The sequence below is a fragment of the Jaculus jaculus genome, chromosome 23, assembly GCF_020740685.1.
Source record: "Jaculus jaculus isolate mJacJac1 chromosome 23, mJacJac1.mat.Y.cur, whole genome shotgun sequence".
In the NCBI taxonomy this organism is placed as follows: domain Eukaryota; kingdom Metazoa; phylum Chordata; class Mammalia; order Rodentia; family Dipodidae; genus Jaculus; species Jaculus jaculus.
This window is the reverse complement of record NC_059124.1, coordinates 1,439,026-1,459,177: the sequence shown is the minus strand read 5'-3', so window position 1 is coordinate 1,459,177 and position 20,152 is coordinate 1,439,026. Positions and strand designations below refer to the sequence as shown.

The 20,152-nt window shown below is 40.2% G+C and overlaps 2 protein-coding genes across 7 annotated transcripts in view; one reads left to right on the top strand and one right to left on the bottom strand.

The window, feature by feature from the left end:
* Plbd1 (phospholipase B domain containing 1) overlaps nt 1-325 on the top strand; it is a 66,822-nt gene extending 66,497 nt beyond the window's left edge. Inside the window, exon 11 of the mRNA XM_045139773.1 lies at nt 42-325. Within this exon, the coding sequence (XP_044995708.1) occupies nt 42-224 (183 nt within the window). The 3' untranslated portion in view covers nt 225-325. The remainder of the gene's footprint in view (nt 1-41) is intronic.
* A 462-nt stretch (nt 326-787) lies between these two features.
* Nucleotides 788-20,152, bottom strand: part of LOC101604446 (activating transcription factor 7 interacting protein) — a 138,561-nt gene continuing 119,196 nt past the window's right edge. For all 6 annotated transcript variants that reach the window (XM_045139816.1, XM_045139817.1, XM_045139815.1 and 3 more), the window contains exon 15: nt 788-5,435. In XM_045139816.1, the coding sequence (XP_044995751.1) occupies nt 5,016-5,435 (420 nt within the window). In that variant the 3' untranslated portion in view covers nt 788-5,015. The remainder of the gene's footprint in view (nt 5,436-20,152) is intronic.

Below are 20,152 nucleotides of genomic sequence, written 5' to 3'. Positions count from 1 at the left end.
AGTGAAATGGCTTTCTAGAATGTGGGCTCTCCTCCCTGCAGGTGGCAGACATGTATCTCGCAGCTCAGTACACCGCCTATGCCATCAGTGGTCCCACCATTCAGGGAGGCCTCCCTGTCTTCCGCTGGAGCCGGTTCAACCAAACCCTCCATCAGGGCATGCCAGAAGCCTACGACTTTGACTTTATTATCATGAAACCAGTTCTGAGCCGTGCCATCCAATGAAGGAGCAAGATGAGGCATGAAAGCTGGAAACAAGATACCAAAGAAAGCACTCTGTCAGCTGTTTTCCCCATCAGTACTCTTAATAAAATACATTAAGTTCATTTCCATTTTCCATTGATTTTGTTGTGTTTGGCAGGGCATTTAGTGTAGCGTGCTGCAGAGGAAACGTTGTATGTGGTACAAGCCCCAGGCTTCGCCCACAAGCTAGCTACAGAAACCCTCTGTCAAAGTCCACCATTTTCTGTTTATGGCTGTATACACATCCTAGCCACCAGGGTCCCTAAGGGAGTTGTGTCACATGATCAGCTGCTGGCCCGCAGGCTTGGGGTGAGGCGTGCCCCCTCCTCCTGGACAGTCAGTGCTTGCACACAAAGCTAGCAAAGTGCACCTTGTGCTGGTGTCTGGCCACCTGAGCTGGTGAGCTCCACGTAGGCTAATGCCATGAGAGTGCCAACACGGGCTACTGCGTAAGTATGTAAGGGAGACTCTAAACGATGTGGGCGACTTTCAAGAAGAAGAACAGAGTTGAGAATAACTGGAATGAATCAGAGATACTCAGGATGTTAAAAACCCAGTCATTTATTTCAAAGTATAAATTTTCAGGCTTGCTGGACAAATCCCCACTACAGTTAACACTTACACAGACGTCACTCTACTGTACATTTAAGAAGGAAAGAAAAAAAGGAAATTAAAAAAAACCTTTAAAAGGTAATAAAAGTAGGGCAACTTGCTACAGCCCAGTTAATATTAGACATCAAGAAGATCTTACATTGTCTTATTTACACTTTTAACTGTAATAAACAAAAATCAGGATGCAAGTTTCCTACAAAGGATTTCCATATTTACTTTTGAATTGGTTGATAAAATACTAAAGCTAGGATCCCCAAAAGGTGTTTGATTGCTGTTACCTTATTTACAAAAACAAAATACATTTAAATACAAATGATAGCTGTCTCTACAAACAGAAACAAAAGCTCTAACGTGATCAAATTTTGAAGAGAATACTAAACACGTGTTTGCAATGTCCTACTCCTGTCCTTTGGGCTGGCTCCAGGGGACAACTAGTTTCAGTCATTGGGAAGTCAGCCACACTAACAAATCCCTCCAGAAAATTGCTCTAATCTGTGTGTATATCATTTTTTTTTTTAAAGTATATGCCCAGTATGTAGTTAATGAAGGCAGAATCACACAGTTATTTGCTATAATCTAACGCTGGGACATGTGTTTTCCTAAAAATGAGAATTACACAGGCCAAACAACCACAGGTTAGTGATGAAAATAAAAATAGAAGCCATAGTGCTGAGGACCCGGGAATGGCCCAAGAAGAAAAGTCAGGGAGAATGCTTAGCAGGTCTTCTCTGTAGTACCCAACTGTGCTGAGGCCCAGTAAGTATGAGGAGAGATGAGGACAGCATAGACATTATTTTGGTAATCTTGTACAGTACTGGAAAATCATGGAGAAAGTTAAATGCCCACCATGCAACAGCAACACTAACCTGGCTACATAAGTGATAATCTGGAAAGTATTTAAAGCAAAAGAACAAAACGTGTTAACAAAACTAAGTTAACACTTGTTCAGTGATTTCAGAGATGTGTCAAAATAAAATTTTAAGCTTGCTTTAGGTCATTTTATTCAGGATAATTAATTACTTGAAATAGGGACGGAAGGGGAAGGATGCCTGTCAGTGGTATTGCCACAGATGCTCACGTGCTAAGGAAGAGTTCTTTACTTCTTTCAGAAAGTCCCACTGTGTTCAAGAGTAAGAAGTATTTTAAAACTCAAGTCCAGAAACAGGGGAATTGTTACCTCATAGTCACTAACAACACATGTTGTCTTTGTATGAAATTAACAAGAACATAATTTAAAGAGACTCACACTTAAAACAGGGTGAAAATTACTCTGACAATTGCAAAGTAGAGAGTAATAAACATTACTGTTACCATCAATTACCACATAAACATCATACATTTCATGTTGAAATATCACAAGTTTCCAGGAGTTCCATTAACGCAATACCAATTACCAGTATTGTCAGGCTAAAAATGTAGCAAACTTGCACTCCCAAAATGGGACAATTGAGCTTATTTGTAATACTTTGTGAAAAGATACCATGAAGTAAAAAAGATAACCACGGAGTGTGAACTGCTAGGAAAAATTCTGGAATCAGTAGCTGCTTCTTGTTGAGTCTTCCATTACCTCTCCCCAAGAAACAAGCCAAACAAAAAGCCAGCACCTATCAGCACGAACCTTGCCCCACATGAAAGCCCAGCATTCTAACCCAGCACTTTCCAGTAAACCCAACATGGCTATTGTCCACTAGCCTCGTGGCAGGTTAATTCTAAGAGACCATATTATAACAGGTATAATTTTCCTTTAAGTAACTATATCTTTCTTCATATCTTCCTTTCAATCAGGAATGAAAAGTTTTAAGTAATTATTTTCTGCAGTAAATCTACATTTTGGATTACCTTTTGAGAATTTTTTTCCCTTTGACAACAAAAAAAAAAATCCAAATAGAAGCCAAAACAATAAAATAGATTTATCCCACTGAGCTCTTATATTAGATTATGTTATAAAAACTTTTAAAAATTAGTGCATAGAAAATAATTGTGAATATAAATAAAAATATTCATCAAGAAAACTTTCTTGTGGCTAGTAAGCAGACTGTTAGCACAAGACTATAAAACCACTTAGTAAAAATCAATTTTGAACATGGGTTTTTCAATTCTGTCAACAGCAATGGCCTTGTACACACAGTACTGACTTTTGCCACCATCATAAATGTAAGTACACTTACACATGCACATCTAGACAGGAATTCATATAATCTAGAAAATCATTTCCTCCATTTGAAATTTTTGTTGCCATAATGGTAGCGATTGCTTCAGCATGATCATTCGTTCTAGAATGCCTCAATCTACACAGCTGATTGGCAAGTTTAACTGGTGGACAGCCCTGTTCTTGGTGTGGTCTCATGTTCTGAGAGTCAAGGGAGGGCCAGTGCACTGAACCTGTAGGCTTCTCTCACCATCAATCACACCTCACACCTAAGATGTCATCACAGTGACCAGTAAAGGCCACTCAAAACAATTTCATTTCAACTAGACTACTTCCTATTTGAAGTCATCAAGGTTGTAAACTAAACAGTCAGCATCAATGAAAGAAATGTAGCTCCTTCTTACAATGCCAGGGCAAATAAGTGAGTAATTCATTCTTGAGAAGATATAAATATGAGTTAAAATATTGTAAGAGAAGACGACTTGAAAAGTTATTTCACAAACTCCATGAATACCTTTCAAAACACCCCAACTACACACTCATCCCTAAAACGTACGCCAGCCTCGTGTCTTCAATTACCACACGCACAGCACCTGCCCCAAACCACTAAAGCCTGTGCTCACGGACAAGCCACGGCCTGAACTGAACGTCACTCACTTTGCAGAGCAGTGAAAATACTGAGGTGGCTTCACCTGTGACCTGAAATGACCCCAAAGAATATCCTTTTCAGCTCCACTCATAGTTGATAAAGGCAAAATCAGATTCAACTTGGCACTATCAAAACAAAGCTAAAAGGCTAAAACAGGAAGGATGGCATGAGAAGGGAGAGGAAATTGAGCTTTCCTCTGTATTTTATGAATTTTACTATTTAATGCTTTGAAAGAATATTATACTATGAGTGAGTTGCTTCTAGAATTTTTTTTGTTGTTGTTGTTTTGTTTTGTTTTTTGAGGTAGGGTTTTGCTCTAGCCCAGTCTGACCTGGAATTCACTCTGTAGTCTCAGGGTGGCCTCAAATTCACAGCGATCTTCCTACCTCTGCCTCCCAAGTGCTGAGATTAAAGGCGTGCACCACCACACCCAGCTTGCTTCTAGAATCTTTAACAGTGTATAACGTGGATATTAAAACTGGTTTGATGGAAATTTCTCATACATAGTATAATGCGAAGTTAAATAATAATCAAAACAAAAGTATATTCTTAGAAGAAACAGCAAATCAAATTTTCGGAGTTAAATGCCACAATGCCACAGAACTATGGGACACAGACACACACATTTATGCACTGGTTTATAAGTTACTTAAAGGGTATGTGGCATATCTGAAGATGAAGACGTGAAAGAGTAAACAATGGACACATGCCATGTTTATTTCTATAGTTAGTTTTAAGGCACAACATAAATGTCAAAGCCAGATCAGGAATGGGGTGGGGTTTATTGCAGGTCATTTTCTCCTCATCAGCAGCCTAGGAGAAGAAAGTAAGGACAAGGAAAAGAATCTTCCTGCATTCCAATGAACCTAACATGAGCTGGCCATTTTCCTTTTCTATTTCTTTGGGTTTTGTTTAGATTCCATTTAATTCTATTGAAATCATCAATTTGATCCTTTAAAAGCAGAAGCATGCCAGTCACCTACCTCAGATCCTGTGATTTACTGACTTTATACTGGAAGAGAGGTAAATTTGAGATTGACAATGGAGATTGCACTGCAATAAACACACAAATAGGGAAAAAAGAAAGCACACACACACACCATACATATTCCCCAGCCTCAACAAAACGAAAGCAAATTACACGTTTGCATTTCAAAACCCTGAAGCTTGAACTGTTCAGGGGAAGACTCTTTTTTATGGGCTGAGTTTATTACACTTCTGGTTATAAACAAATGTAGTGTCTACACACATCTGTCCAATAAATCTTGCACACTGTGGATTTTATATTGGGAATCATGCACAAGATGAAAAACAAGCCCCCCCCCCCATGAAGTTTTTAAAGAAGAGATAAAGGCTCCAAGGTTTAACTGTTCTGGGACGAGGAGATCACATCCGTTGACTGTGGATCACAGAAAGGTCCAAAACGCCCATATATGTCCTTGGCTCGCACAGCAAAGTAGTACTTGCTGCCAGACACGAACTGGGTGAGAGTGCAGGCCATGGGCAGGGGGAGAGCTTTCACCTCCCCAATCTTCTTCCACTGCGAGGGCGCAGTGGCACTGGGCTCCTCGTGGTAAGCATAGAGATGGTAGCTATCCACGGTAGCACAGCTTCGATCCACTTCCAGAACACTCCATGACAGAACAATGCCATTTTGACTCTGAACTCTTGCTAACTTCAAGTGTGGCTTCTGAGGCAGAGACGTGCTGGCAGCTTCTGGGGGCAGGCGCTGTGGCTGTGGGGCTTCTGGTAAGGGTGCTGGATGCATCGGACGTGGGGGCTCCTAGTGACAATGCAGAGAGCCACGTTAGATGCCTCAGAGTCTACAGACAGAAATATTACCTTACACTAAGAAATCTGGAAAAAACTAGTAATATATCAATTTTGGTAAGTTCTATTTTCAGCAATCTATAGCCAATCATCCCCAAAGCAAGGGTGCTGAGGTTATGCCTACTATATTTCCTAGACCCCCAATCCTGAGTTATTCCTGGAAAACAAAAGGTCCTCCCTGATGGAATAATGTAAGGAGACACTGTTGATGCAAGTAGAAATTATCTACTTCTAAAAAAATTACGATTTTGGGCTGGAGAGATGGCTTAGCGGTTAAGCGCTTGCCTGTGAAGCCTAAGGACCCTGGTTCAAGGCTCGGTTCCCCAGGTCCCACATTAGCCAGATGCACAAGGGGGCGCACACATCTGGAGTTCGTTTGCAGAGGCTGGAAGCCCTGGCGCGCCCATTCTCTCTCTCCCCCTGTCTGTCTTTCTCTCTGTGTCTGTCGCTCTCAAATAAATAAATAAATAAATAAATAAATAAATAATGATTTAATGTACCATACCAGATTTTAATTTTTAATAAACATATGCCACTACGATGCCTTTTAAAGGCCATCCTGCCAAAAAAGGACAGTAGCATATTCTTGTAAATAAGCACACTTAATGCTGAATATGCATTATGTTTTTGACCATTCTGCATGAAAAATGTATTTAAGTTGGACAATGAAAGATGGGATTGTTAGACACAGAAATAAGTAAGAACACCCAGCCAACAGATGGGACATAAGCAAAGCTATGGGGATAGGCAAAACAGGGGATTTACAGACAAGAGTGAGTGCTAACATTTTCTTTGACATAGGGTATATAAGAATAAGAAAGACAAATCTGAACCCGGCGTGGTGGCGCACACCTTTAATTCCAGCACTTAGGAGGCAGAGGTAGGAGGGTTGCTATGAGTTCAAGGCTACCCTGAGACAACATAGGTCAGCCTGGGCTAGAGGAAGACCTCAAAAAACCAAAACGATGACAACAAAAAGACCGATCTGGAAAGGTAGGTTTAAAGCTAGGTGATTTAATAGCATAATATTAACCCTAGAAACCCCTAATAACTAACACTGGAATGATATAACTTTTTTATTTAAATATTTTTTATATTTATTTATTATTTAAGAGAGGGAGAGAGAGGCAGACAGAAAGAGAGAAAAGGGGCATGCCAGAGCCTCCAACCACTACAAACCAATTCCAGATACATGCACCACCTTGTGCATCTAGCTTATGTGGGTCCTGAGGAATCAAACTTGGGTCCTTTGGCTTTGCAGGCGAGCACCTTAGCCACTAAGGCATCCCTCCAGCCCTGATATTAACATTATTACAAATGGCATATCTAAGTTTTAAGATGGCAGTGAAAACAATTTCCTCAAAAAAGTGAGAGCTACAAAACTACGTACGGTTTGTTTCCTAAGTGGAATTTATTGCTCACTGACTTTATACCAGAAGTCATGTCTTAATATATATTTCTGGGCAGGGACGCAGCAAGCTGGCAACACTTGTGCTTAGCACGCATGAGGCCCTGATCCAATGCCCAACAGCCAAAACACAGAGCAGTTTAGTATTCCATTATCAGGGAAACACACATGAATTGGTATATTATGTAAAGGAACAAAACATCTTTAATCCCCATTCCTTATTACAGCAAAACTACTAAAATTCAAGATAAGGACTTCCGGGTAAGATGGTGGCACAGGAGCCAGGCCAAACCAGCCCAGGACGGGATTTAAGCAAAACCCCAGCAAAATACACTCTTCTTCTGAAAAGTGAAGGAGTATAGGTTATTCTTAGATGCAGTGGAGAAGCCGGAAAGACAAAGATGCACCAGGCAGGAAGAGAACAGCCAGGGTCCCACTGAGGCATCTGTGACCCACGATCCGCGGCCCACCCGTACAGTCCCGCCAGGAGGCAACAGCAGAGAGCAAGCAACAGGTTTTTCAACTCCATCAGCCTTCTTGCAAAGTGAAGAAATCTGAAGGCAGGACAGCTGAGATCAACTAAAGAGCTACTGAAAGTGCCAGCAACTCCAGAAGTCTGCGCTCTCCCATCCCCCACCGCCAGACCCTCCAGCCTCCAGCCCTCAGCCCCCAGTGGCAGCGCAGCCAGCAGAGCTGATCAGAGGTGCAGCCGCCCAGCACAACACAGAGGCATCGAGGTGGGCACTCCGCATTGGTGAGATTGGAAGCCACCCCAAAAGGTCACAAGGCTGTCAGACCAAAGGGAAAAAAACAACAACAGATACACAGACCTGCAAGAGCTAATCTCTCTTTCCTTGTCAGGGTGGGTTACGGAGTGTATATTCTTGGTTGCCTTTACCATTTTCAAATAACCTGTATTTGGGGGTTGGATTTTGTTGCTTTTGGTGCTTTCATATATATTGGGCCTTTGTTTTTGGCTTCTCTCATTATTGGGAGCAAGGTCTGATCCAGATCCAGGTTGACCTAGAACCCAATTCAGAACAGAAATCTCAACCTCCCGGCTGACAAGATTAATGGTGTAGAACACACACCCTTAGGGATTTTGGCTTTATATGACTGTTTTAATCCCCACAATTGTATAAGTTGTGCTGGTTTTAATTGATTGTGTATGTTACTTGGTTGAAGTTTAGAATTTACCAGTAAATTATTCCACCCAGTCCACTAGAATACTTGCTTAGCAAGCAAACTCAACACCTAGGATTACTTCTGTGGCTTGATTGGGGGACAAGAGCTACACCTGGCACCTTGAACTCATATCCTGACAGTATATAGAGGTGGATTGCCACATCGGAGAACACTGCAGATAAGTAGAAAACTTAAGCATCAAATCAATTCAGTATGCAAAAGTCACTACAATACAAGCAACTCAAAGAATCAAGACAATACAGTCCCACCAAAAACTATACATCCATCAGAAATGATCACCAATGAGACCGTTTTAGATGAAATGCCTGACAATGATTTCAAGAAAATGATGGTATCTATGCTCAAAGAAATCAGAGAAGAAATGAAGGGAATCAAATAAGAAAACAAAGGACTTAAAGAATAAAACAAACTTCTGAAAAAGAACACAGGAAACCAGTTAAATGAAATAAAGAGGTCATTACAAGCCATGAGTAAGGAAACAGAAATACTGAAGAAAAACCAGACTGAAATCCTTGCTCTGAAATACAGCCAATGACATAAAAAACTCTGTGGAGTCTCTCCAGTAGAATGGATGAGGGAGAGGACAGAGTATCTAAACTAGAAGGCCAGGCGGCAGATCTAATACAGTCCAACAAAGAGAAAGACAAGCTAAGAGCAAGGTATGAATGGGACTTCAAGATATCCAAGACACTACAGGAAGATCAAACAGAAGAATTCAGGGTATGACAGAAGGAGAAGTTCAATCCAGAGGCTTAGTAGGTGTTTTCAACAAAATCATAGAAGAAAATTTTCCTCAAATTAGGAAAGAAATGCCAAGGCAGATGCTTTTACAACACCAAACAGACAAAATCTGGAAAGAACGTCTCCTAGCCATGTTATAATTAAACTACAAAACACACAAGCCAAGGAAAATATATTGTAAACAGATAGAGAAAAGCAAATCAGCTACAAAGGCAAGCCCATCAAAATAAGTGCAGATTACTCAACACAAACTTTAAAACCTAGAAGGGCTTGGAATGATGTATTCCAAGTTCTGAAAGATAACAAATGTCAACCAACATTACTTTATCCTGCAAAGCTACCTACCCAAATTGATGGAGAAATAAGGACATTCTACAACAAAAACAGGCTAAAGAAATTTATGACAACTAAACCAGCTCTACAAAAAATACTTGAAGGAATTCTTAATGCCGAAGAGAAAGCAAAACACACACAGGAGATAGGAAAAAATAAACCACACTCACAGTTTAAACAAACAAGTAAAGGAAACACTACAAAATAAGAAGAATGGCGAGAATGTATGCATACCTTTCAATAATAACTCTTAATATCAATGGCCTCAATGCACCATCCAAAAGACACAGGCTTGCAGACTGGATTAAAAGGCAGGACCCTGCCATTTGTTGCCTCCAGGAAACTCATCTCTAAATAAAAGATAGACACTGCCTTAGGGTGAAAGGATGGAAAATGGTATTTCAAGAAAATGGGCCTAGGAACCAAGCAGGGGTTGCTATCCTAATATCTGACAGGATAGACTTCAAACCAACATTAGTGAGGAAAGATAAAGAAGGTCATTTTATACTGTAACTGTCCAGCAAGAGGACATTACAATCCTAAATATATATGCACCTAACATGGGGGCTCCCAGTTTCATCAAACACACACTATTAGACTTATGGTCACAGATAACATCAAACACAATTGTAGTACGACACTTCAATACCCCACTCTCATCAATTGACAGGTCTTTCCAGCAAAAAATAAACAGAGACATCTGAATTAAATGATGTCATGGAACAAATGGACCTAACAGATATCTACAGAACATTCCATCCAAATGCTGCATTTTTCTCAGCAGTACATGGAACATTCTCTAAAATAAACCATATATTAGTACACAAAGCAAAACTCCACAAACATAGAAAAACTGAAATAATCCCTTGTACTGTATCTGACCACAATGGGAATAAACTGCGAATCAGCAACAAGAAAATCTACAAAGCAAACAGAAATCCATGGAGACTAAACAATACACAATTGAGTGATCAGTGGATCACTGAAGAAATCAAAAAGGAAATCAATAAATTCATAGAATAAATGATAATACAACATACTAAAACCTTTGAGATGTAATGAAGGCACTCCTAAGAGGGAAATTGATAGCTCTAAGTGCCTATACTAAGAAGTTAGAAAGTTTACAAATAAACAATTTAATGTTCCACCTTAAAGCTGTAGAAAAAGAAGAACAAGGCAATATAAAAAGCAGTAGGTAAGAAGAAATCATAAAATTTGGGCAGAAATTAATGAAATAGAAACCAAAAAGCAATCCAAAAAGAATCAACGAAACAAAGAATGGATTCTTTGAAAGGATAAACAAGATTGATAAATCCTTAGCAAATTTGACCAGAAGAAGAGAGAAGAGACAAAAATTACTAAAATTAAGATGAAAAAGGTACCATTACAACAGATGCCAAAGAAATTCAAACAATTATAAGGACATGTTTTAAGAATATATATCCAAAAAAAAAAAGAATATCCCTCTAAGTTTTAAAACCTGAAAGAAATGATTTCCTTGATTCATATGACCTACCAAAATTAAATCAAGATGAGATAAACCACTAAAATAGACCTACAACAAGTATTGATACAAGCAGTTTTTAAAAAGTCAATTAATAAAAAGCCCAGGTCCAGATGGATTCACTGGCAAATTTTACCAGACCTTCATGGAAGAACTAACAAAATGCTTCTCAAACTTTTCCATAAAATAGAAAAGGAAGGATTTCTACCCAATTTCTTCTATGAAGCCAGGACCACCCTCATACCAAAACCAGGTAAACACAGAACAAAAAAAGAAAATTACAGACCAATCTATATCATGGACATAGATGCAAAAATTCTGAATAAAATATTGGCAAATGGAATACAAGAATAAATCAAAAAGATTATTCACCCCGACCAAGTTGTCTTTATCCCTGGGATGCAGGGATGGTTCAACATATGCAAATCAATAAATGTCATACATCATATAAATGGTCTGAAGGACACACACACAAAAAAACTCACATGATCATCTCAATAGATGCCCAAAAGGCATTTGACAAAACCTAACATTATTTCATGGTAAAAGTATTACAGAAACTGGGACTAGAAGGAACATATCTCAACATAATAAAAGCCATTTATGACAAACCTACAGCCAACATAATACTGAATGGTGAAAAACTCAAAGCTTTTCCACTAAATTTAGGAACAAAACAAGGGTGTCCACAGTCCCCACTTTTATTTAATAGAGTACTGGAAGTCGTAGCTATAGCAATAAGGCAAGAGATAATCATAAAAGGGAAACAAATTGGAAAGGAAGAGATCAAATTATCACTATTTGCAGATGGCATGATTCTATACATAAAAGACCCTCAAAACTCTACCAGCAAACTGTTAAAGCTGATAAACACTTTTAGCAACATAGCAGGCTACAAAATACACAGAAATCAGTAGCTTTCCTATATACTAACAACAAACATGTAGAGAATGAAATCAGGGAATCTCTCCCATTCACAACTGCCTCAAAAAAAAAGTACCTTGGAATAAACTTAACTAAGGAAGTGAAGGACCTCTACAATGATAACTTTAAAACACTCAGTGAGAAATTGCAGAAGACACTAGGAAATGGAAAGACATCCCATGTTCTTGGATTGGAAGAATCAATATTGTGAAAATGTCAATCTTACCAAAAGCAATCTATACATTTAATGCAATCCCCATTAGAATTCCAATGGCATTCTTCACAGGACTAGAAAAAAACAATCCTAAAATTAATTTGGAAGCACCAAAAACCCTTGAATAGCCAAAGTGATTTTGAGCAACAAAAGTAATCACCATACCCCATTTTAAGCTATATTACAAAGCCATAGTAACAAAAACAGCATGGCATTGGCACAAGGACAGACATGTAGACCAATGGAACAGAACAAAGGACCCAGATGTTAATCTAGGCAGCTACAACCATCTGATTTTTGACAAAAATGCCAAAATTATTCATTGGAGAAAAGACAGCCTCTTCAACAAGTGGTGCTGGGAAAACTGGATATCTATATGTAGAAGGATGAAAATAGATCCTTGTCTTTCTCCATCCGCAAGAATCAAATCCAAGTGATTCAGGGACCTTAATATCAGACCTGAAACTCTGAAATTGCTAGAGGAAAAGGTAGGGGAAACCTTGTAATATATTGGCATAGGTAATGACATTCTTTTTTTTTTTAAGTTTTTTGTTTATATTTATTTATTTGAAAGTGACGGACAGAGAAGAGAGAAAGAGGCAGATAGAGAGAGAGAATGGGTGCACCAGCGCCTCCAGCCACTGCAAATGAACTCCAGACGCGTGCACCCCCTTGTGCATCTGGCTAACATGGGTCCTGGAGAATCGAGCCTCGAACTGGGGTCCTTAGGCTTCACAGACAAGCGCTTAACTGCTAAGCCATCTCTCCAGCCCATGACATTCTTAATATAATCCCAATTGCTCAGATAATAAAACCAATAATCAACTAGTGGGATCTCATGAAATTACAAAGCTTTTGAACAGCAAAGGACACTGTGAATAGAGCAAAGAGACAAGCTACAGAATAGGAGAGTATCTGTGCCAGCTACACATGTGACAGAGGATTAATATCCAGAATATACAAAGAACTCAAAAAACAGAATAAGAAATCAAACAACCCAATCAAAAAATGGGCTATAGAATGGGTGCAATAGTGGTGCATCTGTCTGGTGCAAACCAACTGCCCTCTAATTGGACTGGAGGCCCGCTCCACGGGGGGGGGGGGGGGGGGGGCGGGGGGCGGGTGGAGAATACATCCCTGATACTGAAAACTTAAAACAGGGGTAGTCATGAATCCTAGGGGTGTAACGTCTGCTGGTGTCTGGCTAAATGTATATACTATGCTCATCAAGCTGCCCAGTAAGCACTTTTCTTAATGTTCATACCCTTATATTAATGATACTCTCACTTTTGGTAGAGAATCTTCTCTTTTCAGATGGCAGTGACATCAGAAGGCACCATGGTGCTGAGAAGTGACAGGAGTGCTCATTACTATAACATCTCAATCACACCTTCCAAGGCTCAGGGTCTATTGCGGAAGAGGTGGCAGAAAGAATTTAAGAGCCAAAGGAAGGGTAGGACTCCTTACAACGTGCTCCCTCCAGACATAAAATGGCCTGGATATCCATGACCTCATAGTGCCTGACACTACCCACATAAGACCATCATAATAGGAGGAAAAGATCATGACATCAAAATAAAATGGACACTGATTGAGATGGGGAAGGGATATGATGAAGAATGGAGTTTCAAAGGGGAAAGTGGGGAGAGGGAGGGTATTAACATGGCGTATTTTTTATAATCAAGGAAGATGTTAATTAAACATCTACAAAAGGTTCTATATCCTTAGCCATCAGGGAAATGCAAATTAAAACTATCTTGAACTTCCATCTTTCTCCTGTCAGAATGGCTACCATCAAGAAAACAAATGACAATAAATGTTGGCAAGGATGTGGTAAAAGGGGAATCCTTCTGCACTGTTGGTGGGAATGTAATCTGGTACAGCCATTGTGGAAATCAGTGTGGAGGTTCTTGAGACAGCTAGATTTGCCATATGATTCAGCTATAGCACTCCTAGGCATGTGTCCTAATGACTCTTCTCACTACCTTAGAGATACTTGCAAACCCATGTTTATTACGGCTCTACCCACAATAGCTAGGAAATGGAACCAGCCTAGATGTTCATACACAGATGAATGGATAATAAAGATGTGATATATATCTACACAATGGAGTCCTATTCAGCAATAAAGAAAAATGAAATTATGAAATTTACAGGGAAATGGATGGATCTGGAAAGGATTATACTAAGTGAGGTAACCCAGGCCCAGAAAGACAAACGTCACATGTTTTCTCTTATATGTGGATCCTAGCTACAAATGTATAGACTTGTGTGTGATCTGGAACCAACAATCAGTAGAAAAGGCCCATAAACTAGAAAAAGGGCATAAGGGAGGGAGGAGAAGAAAGGTCTTAAGGGGATGGTATGATATATGTGTAAGTAGAAGAACACATTATAGGGAGGGAAAAGCCTAAGTGAGGTCAGGGGAAAAGATTGTATAAAAGAGAGGTGGGGGGGAGGGTAAATTAAAATTCAAGATATTCTGACTAAAGCATATGAAAATCTACTTTCTTGAATAATGGCACATTCAGAAGCCATAGAGTGTTACTAGAAAATTTTCAGTGCCTGGGATGGAATACCTTCCAGTGAGTTGCTGGCCAGAGAGGTCCCTGTTGCCACCAAAACATTATGGGCTTATTACCAAGGCCCTTGGTTTTCTGTGAGAAAGAGATGGTAAGACCCTATTGCTGAAGATTTCACATGCCTGAGCAGCAGAGTCACTGAGAAATTAAGCTGGTGCTGAGCAGAAAACCTTTTCCTGAAGCCCAGCCAACTGATAGCTGGGAAAAGCTGCACTGTATGCAGTCTTATGGGAGACAGAAGTCAACAGGGAAAACAGTAGACACTGGAAACCTCAACCTTGTCCAGACACAGGCCAAATGACTGAATGAGTGAAATAGTGGCTTGTCTGTTCTGGGGGAAACCAACTGCTCTCTAATTGGACTGAAGACCCACTCTATGGGAGGGAAACATGTGTGGTACTGAAAACCTAATTTAAAGCCTATTGCAGGGGAGGTCATGAACCTTCGAGGTATAAAGCCTGCTCTTGTCTGGATAAATTGCCCTGAAAGCACTACACTTAATATTCATACTCATATATTAATGCTACTCTCACTTCTGGTTAGAGAAGCTTCTCTTTTCAGATGGCGATGACCACTGGGATGACCCCAAAGGCAACACAGTGCTAAGAAGAAGGGACGGAGGAGCACTGAAACATCAGTCCAGCACTAAAACATCTCACATCCTCCAAGGGTGAGGTTCCATTGCGGAAGAGGTGACAGAAATAATGTAAGAGCCAAAGGAAGGATACCGCTCCTTACTATCCGGACAGAATTTGGCCTTGATATCCATGACCTCACAGTGCCTAGCAGTACCCACACAAGACCCTCATAATAGGAGAAAAAGATGATGATGTCAAGTTAAAAGAGAGACCAATAGAGAGAAGGGAGGGATATGACAAAGAACAGAGTTATGAAGGGGAAGGTGGGGGAGAGGAGGGAAATACTATGGTTTGTTATATGTAAGTATAGAACTTGTCATTAAAAAATATATATATATATATTAAAAGTACAAGATAAATTATTTTAAAATATGCAAGAGAAAAGTACCAAGTCATATTTAGAGATATTCCCATTAAACTAACAAACATTGCTAAGCAGAAACCCTACATGCCAGGAAAGAAAGCAATGATATTCCTGAAACAAAATACCAACAAACTAAGATTAGTATACCCAATGAAATTAGCCTTTAAAAATGAAGGAGAAATAAAAACTCTCTTATAATTTAGGTAATTTATAATTACCTAAATCACCGAGAATGTAAAGTCCTATATCTAGAAATGAAAGACAGAAAGTTAACATCAAGAAAAAGAGCATTCAAAATTCTAAATCCTACTATAGGAGGAGATATGCCAAAGAGAAAAAGAGCACCAGGGATGAAGCTCAATGGCAGAGCATGTGCAAAACTCTGGGTTCTATCCCCAGCTCCACAAAGAGATAGAAAGAATCAAACATTATAAACCCAGTAAATCAACAACAAAGACCAAGAAAAGAGCCCTAACAACTAAAATAAATCAACAGGACAGGAATTAAGTCCTATCTAGCAATAGTGACCTTTATAAAATATAAACAGACTAGCTTCCTTTGTTGTTGTTGTTTTTTCTGAGGTAGGGTCTCCCTCTAGCCCAGGCTGACCTAGAATTCACTATGAAGTCTCTGGGTGGTCTCGAACTCATGCCGATCCTCCTACCTCTGCCTCCGGAGTGCTGGGATTAAAGGCATGTGCTACCATACCTGGCTTCAAACTAGCTTCTTAATTAAAATATAAGACTGGCCAAATGGATATAAAAAAAAAATCCTACAGTATGCAGCCTATAATTACTCTCTTCACCAATAAAAATACACATAGACTGAACATGAAATTATTTTTTAAAAAAAGGAACCTTAAAATAAGCAGGAGTAACTCTGCTTATATCTGACAAAATAAACTTTAATGTAACAGTGTTAGAAGACACAAAAAAAGGTCCTAATACAATGATCAAGGTTTGTTTTTTTTTTCCTTCATGTCTTGGTTTTGTGTATGAGTGTGTGCTTGAGAGCAGATGTGTTCTTGTGTGTAGACAAACATGCAGACCTGTATGTGGAGAGCAGACGTCAGCTGTCTGTACCACACTCTACCATTATTTTTTAAGACACTGTCTCTCGACAAACCCACAAGAGCTTGTGGACTAGACTAGCTAGCTAGCTTGCCTTGAGAATGTACCTAGTTAAAATCACACAGCATTTACATGACTTCTAGGATCCCAAGCTCATGCATCAAGCAGTTTACCACCTAAGCCAGCTCCAACAACATACTTTTGAATAAATAAGGGCTCAAGAAGAAAAGGGAAATTTAACTCACCAAACAAATGAAAATGGAAATACAACATATAAAAATTTGTGTACAACAAAACCAGTGATAAAAAGATTCTGCAATGACAACCTACATCAAAAAAAAAAAAAAAAAAAAAGAAAGAAAGAGAGAGAGACAGACAGACAGACTTCAAATAAACCCATGATATTCTCAAGGTCTTAGAAATGAATAGACTAAAATAACAGAGACCAGAGTAGATATAAATTAATTTTTTTTTCAAGGTAGGGTCTCACTCTAGCGCAGGCTGGCTGGCCAGGAATTCACTATGTAGTCTCAGGCTACTTCTTTCTCCCTAGTGCTGGGATTAAAGGTGTGCACCAGCATGCCTGGCATAAATAAAATATGAAAGGCTTAAAAAGCCAAAATCAATGAAACAAAAATATGGTCTTCTGAAACAAAAAGCAGTGGCTGAGAGATCAGGAAGAAGAGGGTATGGAAAAGGGATGCTAGGTTGATAAGGGCATGCTGTATCATTGAGCGGAAGTAGTCTGGCTGTCTAAGAGCAGATAGATGCCCTTTTGGAACTGGACCTGTATCCGGAGAGTTGGGCAAAAGTAACACCCCAGGTAGTGTGATGGGGTTTGGGGCCCAAAGCCAGAGGGGCCCAGGAAATAGCAAGAACACAGTGAGGCAGTTTTGTTTTAGACTTCTGCTGGAGGGGAGGAATGCTCTATTCCATGTGACCTGACCTGGCAATGGCCTATACTTGCTAGAAGCACCAAAGGCACTACACAGGACCCCGGGGCAGGGGTGGGGGCAAGGGAAGGAGTAACTCAAGGTTGCCGAGGCCCTAGTCCTGGCAGGCTGGTCGCAGGGCCCTGTTTGTGATGACATCTAGGCTTTAGTAAAGTAGCACCTTGAACCCTCTTAATATGTAGAAGATGTGTGATACATAAAAATTTAAAAATGAATCTCACTGAATGTGGTGGTGCACACCGTTAATCCCAGGACTCAGGAAGTGGAGGTAGAAGGACCACCATGAGTTCAAGGCCAGCATGAGACTAATTCCAGGTCAGCCTGGGCCAGAGTGAGACCCTACCTCAAAAACCAAGGTCCCTCCCTCCAAAAAGAATCTCATGCTATAGTACAAATGAGCTACATATAGAACACAAGAAAGACAATGCTGAATAACTTAAAAGAACACAAATCTTTTTGAAGAAATGCATTATATCTCCTAGGAAAATACATAAGGAAAAAGATACACTCAGTTAAAAGGCAATATAAAGTTGAGGGGAAAAAACTCCCTACTTTATTAAAATAAAATTAAGATTGATGACTATCCTTGCCACTACATTTCCTCTCAAATTCTCTTTTGCTATGATGACTTCGTCATTGCAGTGAATCCTATCAAATACATAGCTAACATCTAAGAGAAGAGGCCGAAGGAGAGTGCCACAGCTGACAAGGCCTGCAGTAGTCCTTCTAACTCTTCTGTGACTCTGAATCTACTCTCAGCAGAAACGTAGTCAACAGAGTTTCTGTTTTGCTTCTACCCCGATAGTGGAGGTCTGTGTTGAACTGCCAGAGGTGGAATAATATGTCACCATGCATTTTCTTAAAAATAATCAGCATAGACAGATGTAATTACACAGTCCCAGAATAAGTACTTGGGAGGCTGAGGCAGGAGGACGGAGAGTTCAAGGCCTGCCTCAGCTATACAGGAGACTTGTCTCAAAGAACAAAAGAAATCTACGTGCATGCACAGGCTGTGGGAATAGGTAGGTGGCAACAGACAAAGTAAAACTGGCCCTATGCTGATAACTGTTGAAATCTGGGTAAGAATGGTTATATCATTCTTTTATGTATGCTTGAAATCATGCATTTTAAGTTTTTATTGCATTAAAATGAAATTTAAAAGAATGCCCATGTCACTGGCAAAATAAAATATTCCACATGTGGAATTATAGTTTTAAAAATAATTTTAGGGCTGGAGAGATGGCTTAGCAGTTAAGCACTTGTCTGTGAAGCCTAAAGACTCTAGTTCGAGGCTCGATTCCCCAGGACCCATGTTAGCCAGATGCACAAGGGGGCGCACATGTCTAGAGTTCATTTGCAGTGGCTGGAGGCCCTGGCATGCCCATTCTCTCCCTCCCTCTCTCTCGATCTGCCTCTTCCTCTCTCTCTGCCTGTCACTCTCAAATAAATTAAAATTTAAAAATAACAATTTTAGCTGAGCATGGTGGTTGTGGTGGTTTGATTCAGGTGTCTCCCATAAACTTAGGTGTTTGGAACGCTGCGTTCCCCAGCTGATGGCAATTGGAAATTAAAGCCTCCTGGAATTGTGTACTGTTGGGGTCAGGCTTATGGGCGTTATAGTCAGTTTCCCTTGCCAGTATATGGCACACTCTCCTGATGCTATTGTGCATCTTATGTTGGCCAGGGGTGATGTCCACACTCTGCCTATGCCATTGTTTTCCCTGCCATCGTGGAGCTTCTCCACAAGCCTGTAAGCCAAAATAAACCTTTTTCACCCAAACTGCTCTTGGTTGGGTGATTTCTAACTTTGAGATTGGGTCAGCTGACCTGCATTGGGACAACAGAAAGAATGTAAACTCTTTCGAAGAGGCCTGATTGCTCAAGGAGTGTCCTGTTCTGCAAAGTCTGCTTTATTGCCCCTGGACTAACAAATTAGACTCATATCTGGAACTGTGGAGTATAGGAAAGAGAGGGTCGTCTAGTTTGCAACATGGTCTTGTGTTCTGGAAACGGCCATGGGCAGTGGGAAGCGGGTTTGCTGGATGCCTGCATGGAGACCCCATGGGGCCACGAGATGGCTGCTAAGAACAGCTGCCAGCCCAGATGCAGTTTTCCAGGACTGTGAGTAGCCTAGCTGGAGGGGCAGAATTGGAATACCAGACTTGTTGCTGGGTTAGAATTATCAGAGTTGGAGTTTTGTTCACTGATTAGGATTGCTGGACTTGAAGCTACAGAACTTGATGTTTGCCCTGGTTGTTTTAAACCTTGTATTGACTGAATAATCTCTGCTATGCCCAATGCCATCTTTTGCAGTGTTTATTCGGTGCCATTACAGGTTTTTTGAGGATTTATTTGGTATTATGACTCAGTTAAAAGACCTTGGACTATGGGGATGTATGAACATCACAGGAATTGATAAAACCTATGGGGATTTTAAAGTTGGACTGAATGCATTGTATTTTATATCATGTATGGATATCAGTTTATGGGGTCAGGGGAGAATGTGGTGGTTTGAATAAGGTGCCTCCAGTAGACATAGGTGTTCTGGATGCCAGGTTCCCCAGCTGCTGGCAATCAGAAATTAAAGCCTCCTGGAAGCAGTGCACTACTGGGGGCGGGCTTATGGGTGTTACAGCCAGTTTCCCCTGGCCAGTGTTTGGCACACTCTCCTGTTGCTATTGTCCTCCTTATGTTGGCCAGGGGTGATGTCCACCCTCTGCTTCTGCCATCTTT